We start from the raw sequence: 10712 nt of genomic DNA on the forward strand, positions 1-10712 counted from the left end.
TTTCGTGTTTTCGTTTACTTAGTTTTCATTCCTTCAGGCTGAAAATCCCCAAAAAGAAACCGAACGTCAGGACAGTTTCTATTAAAGGAGCAATATGTAGAAGAACTCTGTTTGTTTCTGCAGCCACTGCTGCACATACAGTATGTGACCAAAAGTAAATGGACGCCTTGTGCAGTCTGTTTTTAGTTGTTTCAGGTGTAAGTCTTAATGCTGTAGTCCACCAGGTCTGCAGCTGATTGCTTGTGTTATTAAATTGATGTCTCGTGATTAATCGATCAGTGTATTCTGACATTTTATGGACAAACGTTTCTGTTTCCAGACTAACAGTTCAAACTTGCAGTTGTAGAGCAGATAATGATGGTGTAGATGGAAACTTTGCGTGTTTGTCTACACACAGAAACTCACAGAAATGATCTTCACAGTCTGCTGTGGAAGAACCCATCTGTCCTGTCCTGTCCTGAAAGCCTTAAATCACACTTCCTCAGATTTTGAATGGGCTGGACAGAAACCAGGATCATGGAGGGGCTGGCTGTCCACATACTTTTGGCCACATGTGAGTAGCCAACTCAAACGTTCATCAAATCCGTGTAGAATCAGAGAATGGAGCTGTTACATTTAGAAATAAAGTAGTGGTAAACTAGTATCTGGTGTTGTTGGACATGTGTGAGTCAGTGTAAAGTTCTGCTGTGTTCAATCTTTAAACTCACAAATGTACAAATGAACCCAGAGCTCTCTCCTTGCAGTGCAGGTTGAGGCAATGTGCAGCAGTTTCTGCAGAAATGCTCACTGAGGGGTCTAATTGATGCCAAATGCTGCATAAAAATGTAACTTATAGCTGCGCGCACAGCAGGACTTGGACGGTTTCGGGTTCCCAGAAGTGTCGCTGCGCAGAGCCGCCCCGGGGACCCCAGGACAAAGGAAAGGGAAGCGGAGCGCGCTGGATTCCCGGCATGAGTCTGTGAGTTGCCTTAATGTTTTTCTTCTCTGTTGATATTCCAGAGAAGTAGCGCCGGTCGCTTTACCGGCACGTTTGGTGAGTCATACGTGAGTCATCACATGTGGGTGGGAGTGCTGCCGTGTTGTTTTTCTCCATCCTGACTCTCAGCTCCAGCTACTGTAGTATCCAGGCAGATAAGGAGTCATGTGACCGCCGTGTCTCTGCTCTGAATCCCGGAGATAACCTCCTACTTACGGGAAGCTGCGCTGCGCTGCGCTCATCCCGACACTTCACGGTCCCTGCAGGGTCCCTATAGGAAGCATAGAAGTACAGAGCAGACCGATCAGATCAGATCACAGGAATGACTGGAACACATCTGACTGATTATGATGGGACGTTCAGGCTCCACAGAGCACACCCTGAAAGTCTGAACATTGAAGGAGCTGCCTGGTGGAACTTAAAGGTGCACACCACTCACCTCCTCTGCAAGGAGTTCACCAAACTCCCCCTGTGACGTCATTTGGTGCCATCAGACCAGCTTAGTTCAGTCCTGAATCTTTAAAAAAAAATAAAAAAATCACCGGCTGGAGCGTGAAGAAGAAAAACAAGCCACAATCTTCACGGCTGAACAATGAACCCCACGTGGAAGTGTTTCATCCATGAGTGGCCCGAAGCTTTCCCGTTAAATTTGTATTTATTTTTACCATGAATTGTGACGCACTGTCAAAGGCCATTCTGGGAAGTGTAGGTGGAATCATGCTCGGTACTAATTCTGTGCAACTGAGAAAAACATTTGCCTACCAGGAAAATTAACGTAAAATGGTAGTTTAGGAGATTTCATTCCGATGCACTTTTTGTTAAATTAGTGTAACTTCTCTTTACAATCCGATAGCAACCAATTAGTTCGGCAGTTTCGCTTTAATACGAAGAATATGAATCATCTGTGGAAGCTATAAAACACTAAAAACATCAGCCAATCCTCCGGGTGTATTGGCTGGTTGTCACTCTCTTCCTGCTCTGCGTGCACCAGAGAGGTGCGTGCATGATGGCCGAAGTCACAGACCGCAGCTCGTCTTCAGGTAATGCGCGTCCATGTGATTGGGAGGCGTGGCTTCGGGGTGAGCTCCGAGAGAAAGGGGCGTGTGTTTCGAAATCTGGCTGACTCTCACTGAGTTTTAAAAATCTCTTACTCCTAAAACTTTACTACTAATTTTTTAGAGTGTAAACGGTTGAATTTTTATCACCTTTAAATTTTAAATTAAATGAAGGCATTTCATCAGAGCTACAGACTCAGTGTCTTTAATGTCATCATGTAATAATATCAAGTACAGCTGTGAATGAGGTTTGGAGGTCAAAGGTCAGAGGTCACTGAGTTCAACTCACTCTTCATCCCCAAACTGTTCATCAGCTCTTCCTACTGTGTCATCATCATCATCATTCAGCTTTTCTGCCGTCACCGTAGAAACAGTTGCCATGACACCCACTGCCCGTAAGTGATGCAAGTGTTCCAGGTGCAGAGAAACTGTGGACCACAGACCGTGTGTGTGTGTGTGTGTGTGTGTGTGTGTGTGTGTGTGTGTGTGTGTGTGTGTGTGGTTACAGAGTTTTACTGTAAACTGATACACACACTGACCTGAATGAAAGATAATAGGAATCTGGCTCTGGGCCTTTTTTTTCTCCACAGTCTCACCTCTGTGAGCTGTTCCCACCTGGAAGCGGGATGTTCAGGTGTAAAGTTAGTAAAGTGTGTGTGTGTGTGTGTGATGAGTGTGTGTGATCTCAGCACTGAACTGAGCAGATGGATGTTTTTTCTTCTTCTTCTTCAGCTGCAGTTATCTTTTAAGCGTCCCCTCCCTGCAGATGCTGTATGTTGCTTAGCATTCAGGATGTAAAATTAAGACTTTAGCTGGATATATTTGGATCAAACACGGGTGGAGGGGTGAAGGAGGGCTTTCATTTCCAATGCAGATTCTGATCTGTACTGGAGTTTACTACTGTTACATAAAGACGTGAGCTCGCAGTGTTTCAGGCTGAGGCTGGACGACCACTGCTCAGGCTGTTTAAGTCATATTTTAAAAAAGGAACACAATCTCTTGATTTTTGGTTTATTTAACACATTATGAGACATTATGACATCTTTCTGTATGATTATTGTGCAATGTGACACAGAAATGTCAAAAACCTGCAGGTCTGAGGTAGAAACAGCCTTATCCTTATTTCTGTTTCACAGCAGGCAGCATTAGTGCGATCTGCTAAGGCAGAGAAAGAACAAGCTAAGCTAAGCTATCATGCTACATGATATAAAATATATCATAAGCATAAACAATCTTTCAAAAGTTGCATAAATAAAGGTTAACATGTAGATTTTTTTTTAAAAAAATCAAAAATATTGAATTTGTGTAAAATATGACCCATATATTCCATTCGTTATGCTAAGCTAAGCTACCACGCTACATTATATAAAATATATCATAAGCATTAACCATCTTTCAAAAGTTGCGTAATTAAAGATTAACATGTAGAATAAAAAAATCAAAAATACTGAATTTGTGTAAAATATGATGACCCATATATTCCATTCGTTATGCTAAGCTAGGTTAAGCTAAGCTAAGCTACCATGCTACATTATATAAAATATATCATAAGCATTAACCCTCTTTCAAAAGTTGCGTAATTAAAGATTAACATGTAGAATTTCTTTTAAAATAAAATCAAAAATATTGAATTTGTGTAAAATATGATGACCCATGTTTTCCATTAGTTATGCTAAGCTAAGCTAAGCTAAAATTTGTACAAATAAAGGAGTCATAAGAATTCATATATATACTATTTTTGAAGAAAGCATAATAAATACTTTTAAATAACGCCTGATTAAAATGTTGACTTTTTAAAATTTAGTCCAAAAATAATCTTATGTTAATTTAAACAGCAGCGGCGCCTCCTCTAACTTTAAATGTACAGTAACCTTGTCGCTATGACCCTCCTCTTCCTCTCCTGTCCCTGTTCTGCACTCTGCTCCAATTCACGTGCGCGTCCTCGCGGGGCGCGGGCACGCACACTGGGGGCTTGGCCCTACGCAATGGAAAGGGGGCGCGCCCGACTTAAAGCAGCGCGCCGTCCAGTGTTGATGTGTCGCAGATTTTAAAAAGTGAGGGAGGCAGGAGTTTGAGGCGTGCGGGGAGCGCAGCGGAGACACAAGTGCTGAGCGGAGCAGCGAGCGGCCGCGGCGGCAGCGGGACAGCTGCTTTACATCACTCTTCCTCTTCCGCTGTTTCTTTTTTTTAAAATATTTGCACTTCCTAAAAAACAAAAAACAAAACTCAAAATAAAGGGAAGAGCCAGTTTGTTGTTGGGAAGGTGTGAAGCAGCGCGCAGCGATGGAGCTGTCATCCATAGGAGACCAAGTGTTTGCAGTGGAGTCAATAACGAAGAAGAGAGTGAGGAAGGTAAGAGAGCACTTCATGGAACTTACATAACTTCTTATCCTGCGTGTGTGTTTTACCTCCTCCTGTCCTCATGCACAACAACAACAACAAAACAAAACAAAACTAGGCTACGCAGTTTCCTCTGCACTTTGCGCTGCAGCTGCGCCAGACTTTGACTCTGTTCTCTCACTGTTCCTGCGCTGCTGCGGCATGAGCGTGTGTTTGGAGGAGCCTACGCAGCTGTAGTAAAATGTAAAAGGGGGTGAGAGAGTGTGTGTGAGTGTGCGAGTGGATCCTGAAAACGGGTGCGCGGACGGTTGTGCATCGGGCAGCTGCGCACTTTATTTAGATTACGAGTATCTGGGCTGAAAGTGCTGCGTAATGTCACCGAGCGCTGCGTGATGGTGACACATTGATCCACGGCGGAGAGCTACGTAGAGCGCGCGCGCGCGCGCGTTTATTAATAGTGTGATTTAAAGAAAAGATGATAATAATAATAATAATAATAACATTAAGAATCGTCAATAAGTGCGCTTGTGATGAGTTGTTGTCGTCACTCGCTGCTCGCTGTGATGAATGTTGCGCAACAGCACCGCAAGTTGTTTACATGTTCTCCCGTTGGCGCCACCTACCCCGAGCCACCGGTGTAATGTTCTAGAATGTGCCCGTGCGGTGTGGACCGGCTTGTGCAACCATGTGCGCAGAGAGAGAGAGAGAGAGAGAGAGAGAGAGAGAGCTGCTGTTTGGAGGCCACACAGAAAGCCGCGCTGTCATTGACGTCATCCCCTCAGAAAAACACCAGTTTGAAATAGAGAAAAAATGTCCATGACCCTCCTCTTCCTCCTCCTCTTCTCACTCCACATGTTAAAGTGACAGTCTTTTTTTCCTCTCTCTCACACACACACACACACACACACAGTGTGTATCAGTGGATCTTTATTGTATAAACTCCCCCCTCTCTCCCTCCCTCCCCCCTGCCCTCCCCCCTCCTCAGGGTAATGTGGAGTATCTTCTGAAGTGGCAGGGATGGCCCCCAGAGTGAGTAAGCCTTGAGTCATCCTGCGGTGACCTCATCGCTTCATTAAAATATACTTTTTCAGAATTCAGCCGATGGACTGGCTTATTTGAGTGTGTCTCTGTCGGCAGGTACAGCACCTGGGAGCCGGAGGAGAATATTTTGGACCCCCGCCTGGTCCTGGACTACGAGGAGAAGTGAGTAGTGATGGAAAATGTTTCTACGCACTTTTTTGTGTTGTTTTTTTTTGTTCTCCTGCTGACCTCTCCCTCCCCTCTGTCTCCCTCTCTCTCTCTCTCAGTCAGGAGAAGACCAGAGCTCTGGCCTATCGCAGGAAGGGTCTCAGACCGAGGAGGCTCGTCCTGAGGGTACACACTTTAACTTTGTTAACCCTGAAGCTGCACTTGTTTAACAACAGTTAACATTTTTAAAATGAGTGGTGTTGTTGACATATGGGAGTCACTTAAAGGGATATTCTACCATTTGAATGTCAGACTTCCACAGTAGGCAGGACTACCTCTACGGCAGAGGAGACTAAATTTAACTTTAAAACATTTAAAGGCACACTTTCTTTAGTAGCATCTCCTCTTTTTTGGTTTCTTTAATCACTTACTTAGCTAATTTACTCACTACCCCCATCCTGTGGTACAAAGTGGTATTACACATCATGAGGAATGTGCATAGAAGCTTAAGTACTGCAAGAGATGCATGCTAAGCTAAAAAACAAACATTATGCTAGACAATAAACATGGCTGGTGTTAGCTGGTTAGCATGCTAACATCAATAGACACTTCTGCTACACAGTGATATGTTGCAGGCTAATATTCAATGTAAGGCAGGAACTGGTATAATTCAATGGTGTGTGTTGATGCTAGCTAGTTAGCATGCTAAGGTCATAACATCAGCTTCACACTATTGATAATGTTCTAATGTTTCAAATGTTTGTTTTCAAGGTGAAAACAAAATGCATGAATGTCATAGATGCTACGTTTACTCACTATCACCATCTTGTGGCACAAAGTGGTATCACATGTTGTAGGCGGTGTGTAAAGAAGTTGAAGCACGGCAAGAGGTCCATGCTAGGCTAAAAATAAAAACTAGCTTGAGAATAGGTAACTAGTTAGCATGCTAACTTCAGTGGATATCTCTGCTACATGGTGCTACTATTTTTTCTGTCGTATTTAGTTTAAAACAGAAACTCCGATTATTCTATAGTATGTGCTGATGCTAGCTGGTTAGCATGCTAAGATCATAACATCAGAGCTTCACATTCTGCTGATAATTTTTCCACACAGGCTGAATTAACCCTGATGACATCACTATGACATCATTAGGACCACTTCTTGAATCAGACAAAGCTGGTGGAATGGCCCTTTAATTACCACAGCAACAAAATGCTGTGTCATTGTTAGTGTCCAGCTCTCAACAATAAGACGCTGAGCTGCAAATGTTTCGGCAGATTTCACTGATCATCAATCAGGCAGAGAGAAACCGTCAACGCAGCAGAGAAGCAGGTTTCAGGACTAATAATAGACCAGAATGCAATGCAGCTGAAAGACATATTGTGCGTTTGATAGAGGCGGGCGACACTTTCACTCTGACTGTGTGATTATCACTCTCAGTTCTGCTGTTAATCTGCACTCGCGCCTTTTCCTTAAGTTGAGGCGTCTAATAAATGAAAGTCAGGTAGAACGAGGAGTTTTACCTCCCAGGCTGATCAGATGTGAAAACTTCCTGAAACAGCTGTTTTACAAACACGAGGATTGATTGATTAGATTTCCTGGGAGCTCGTTTAGTGGCAGATTTTACAGAGTTAATGAGTATTTACAGCAGCAGGATGGTGTTTGTGAGGCTGTAAATAAATGAGTGTGTGTGTGTGCTCGCTCATCCAGCAGAACAGCGAGGCTCACTGATTAGCTGTTTGGTTTATGAACTGTAATTCCTGCATCAGCCTCAGTCTCATTTTGAGTTTAAGATGCTAAATAAACGGTTCAACAGCAGCTTTAGCATGTTACCATGTTACCATGGTAACATGCTAAAATGCCTCAGAGCTGTTAGCATGGCAGCAAACAAACATTAAACTGTACCAGCTCAAACTGACTGTTAGTGACTTGTCTCGTCTTCCTCTCCAGAATATCTTTGCCATGGACCTCCGCAGTGCCCACAAGGTCACAGAGAAGCCGCCACCTCGCCTCCGCCTCTCCCTCACCCGCTCCATGAGCACCGATGTAGACCAGGTGTACCGGCGCCCGCTCCGGAGAAAGATCAGGCAGAAGGTGACAAAACGCGTCCCAGAGGGTGTCCCGAACAAACCCATCCACCTGCAGAAGAAGAAGGAGGAAGAGGAGGAGGCGTTAGTGGAGGACTGGGGCGGCATCAGCGAAGAAGACAAACCCGTGTCTGATGGCATCATTGAGGAGCGATGTGAGGGGAGTTTATACGGTAAGTTTGTAGAGCTGATCAAAAAAACCTAGCAGCCATGTGTGACCTTTGACCTTTGAACAAAGTGTGTCCTGTCCTTCCCTTTTAAGGTCGGTCAGAGTGCAGCTCGCCTCCGTTGCTGGAGCGACAGGACTTGGACATGGAGGTGGAGGAGAAGGTGGAGACGGCAGTAAGCACAGAAATGTGGACTGACGGAGAGGACGGAGAAAAGACGTGTGAAACGACGCAAACATTTGACCAATCAAAGGACAGCAACCCAGCACCTGAGCCTGCACCAGGAGATGTCGTTGCCGTGGGCGACAGGTCGGACATAGATAGACGCGATGACGAGGCAGGGTCGGAGGTTCCGAGAGCAGAGAGAAGCAACGCGACCTCGGTGATCGTGAGCGTTCTGGCAGCGAGTCAGGAGAGGAAGGAGGAGGACGAGGACAATCAGAGCGTTACCACGACGACGACAACAACAACAACAACACTGGGCAGTCAGACAGCTGAGCATCCTGGGAAAGTGTTTGTGACAGACGTGACTGTAAACTCCCTGACGGTGACTTTTAAAGAAGCGGTGATGGCCGAAGGCTTCTTTAACGGCTACTGAGCACAGAGCGACGTCATCACGATCAGACTCAGCCACTCATTTTGTACGTGTAAATAAAGTCGTGTACGTAAGAGATCGACACATGTTTACAAAGCTACACTACATTTCCTACTGAGTTCAGTGAAGACATTATTGCCTTTGCATAAAAAAAAGTGTTTATTTTATCATCGGCCCCGACAATAACCTCGGTCTGACCCCTGGGTCATCGGGGGCTCGCCGACAGTGAGGCAGCAGCCTGAAAACTTCGATGCAGCTACTTTTTTTCCAGACGTCCTCCGTGCTTTCCAGCGAAGACGCCCGTCCCTCACTCAGACCTGTTCTCGGGGCCGGTTTCAGTCGCTCCTTTTTTCTTACAAATAATGTTTTGTACAGACGTTGCTCTTGTTCTTTTGTGTGTGTGTGTGTGTGTTTTTTAATGCATGCCCTGTCAGTCGGTGCCACACATGCACAAAGCCCTGTCCTGTGCTTTGTTGAAGAAGAAGTTTATTTCTGTCACAAAAGAAAAGAAAAACAAAGAAAGCAAAATAACGCCGGCCGCTTAGATGAAGTTCTGCTTTTCAAGATGCTGTGTTCGCTGTCTGTCCTGTAACTTTTTTTAAGTATGAAATGCTACCTGGTTCTATTTTTGTATTACCAATTGATAGTCCACTCTTTTCACTTCACGCACATCAAAAGAGGAGACGTATCAGAGCACAGCGCCGCCGTGTAGGAAATGTACAGATGGAAGCGTTAGACTGTAGTGAGCTTGATTATTTATTGCATGTCACTTGTATAAGCTGAACTAACTTATGTCACTCAGTGTGTCCAAATCTCTGTGTCTCTCTGACAGAGATGGATCGTCAAAAATGTCTTCTCTGAATTTTTTTTTATTTTGACTGCATTTCCAATAAATATGTAGTAAAATAAAATCCTCCTGAAGCCTAATCATCTGCACACACACACACACAACATGTATTTAAAGCCACCTTCGCTTTGACGTACTTGTGAGTGTTTGTAGGCATGGGTGGGGCCGATGATCGTGTAAAAAAAATTGATTTTTTTTTGTAAAGTTACAAAAACAAAAATCTTTTATAAGGAAAAAAAATACATTTATAGAAGAATAAACAGGAAAGGTCTTTGACACCAAAATTGGGTGGATTATCTGACATTAAACTCAAAGTTTATGAAAAAAAATCACATATTAACAAGAAAATAACAAATTCTACCACAATAAAGTCAATTATAAGACAAAAAAATGTATATGAAGGGAAAAAGAATTGATATTCTCTGGCAAAATAAACTGAGATTATAAAGTCAATTTTCAGATTAGACAATCCCTTATTATTAATCCACTTCCACGGGAAGTGCTTTAAGGCAGAGACCAAAAAATATTAAAGAAAAATAAATTTCATTTCACATCATGACTGTGCACTGTTAGCGTCTGCACCTAATCCACTAATTAAATAAAGAACTGCAGTACAGTTAAAATGATGAGTCTCAGAACGACACCATCATCCTGCATGTCTTCATGCTGACAGTGATGTGTGGGCCTGTTTCACCCCTAGAGGGCGCACTGCACTCAGGAAAGACACATTACAGTAAATGACGCCTTCAGAGTCCCAGTTAATAGTGATTCATGTGCTAAGTATGTCTGAGGCAGTGTGTGGGAGGCGCTCCAACATTTAGCTGGAAAGGAATTTTATAAAAAAAGAAGCACAAACATTCCTGGGAAGTCACACTTCAGGTGAAGCAGAGGTATTCTGTTACTGCGTGTTTTCACTTTTTAAAATGTTTTTCTATTGAAGAAAACAGCCACTGAGTCCACTTTGATCAGGTAAAGCTGGTTTAAATCCAGGCTGTGTTACCTGCCAGTGTGGGTGGGAGTCAGTCATCTTTCTGTCCCTGTCAGGAATGAGCTGATTGGTGAGCAGGCAGGCTACTCATGCAGCACGGTTACCATGGTGATCATGAGCTTCATACTAGAAAACACACCAAAGAGACCAAAAAGATATTTGGGTGAATCACACTCCCATCCTGAGAGCAGCCAGTAAGAAACAGCCACAGGCAGCAGACACGCCACTATTTGTAATTTTCATTTTATTATAAAAAAAAAAAACAGTATTTGAGTCCACAGTTTGTGTTTCCTTTGTACAGTAAAAAATATTAAATTAAACTCCGAAAAGTTCTTAGCAGAAAGAGGATGGAGTTTGTTGTGGGGGATGGAGGGGTGGGGGAGGCGCTCAGCGTCCCTCCAGAGGAGGGGGCATTTTATTTTTTTAAAGTCCACGGGAAGCAGCAAAAAAAGGGGGGGGGACAAGGCAG

The 10712-nt window shown here is 43.8% G+C and overlaps 1 protein-coding gene across 1 annotated transcript; it reads left to right on the top strand.

The window, feature by feature from the left end:
• The first annotated feature begins 4059 nt into the window (after positions 1 to 4059).
• Positions 4060 to 8563, top strand: cbx7a (chromobox homolog 7a). Its single transcript, XM_028411773.1, has 6 exons — positions 4060 to 4383; positions 5357 to 5400; positions 5509 to 5574; positions 5679 to 5745; positions 7510 to 7819; positions 7909 to 8563. The coding sequence occupies exons 1-6, from the start codon at positions 4315 to 4317 to the stop codon at positions 8409 to 8411; spliced, it is 1059 nt and encodes a 352-aa protein (XP_028267574.1). The 5' UTR covers positions 4060 to 4314; the 3' UTR covers positions 8412 to 8563.
• The last annotated feature ends 2149 nt before the right edge of the window (positions 8564 to 10712 follow it).

The sequence above is a fragment of the Parambassis ranga genome, chromosome 8, assembly GCF_900634625.1.
Source record: "Parambassis ranga chromosome 8, fParRan2.1, whole genome shotgun sequence".
In the NCBI taxonomy this organism is placed as follows: Eukaryota; Metazoa; Chordata; class Actinopteri; family Ambassidae; genus Parambassis; species Parambassis ranga.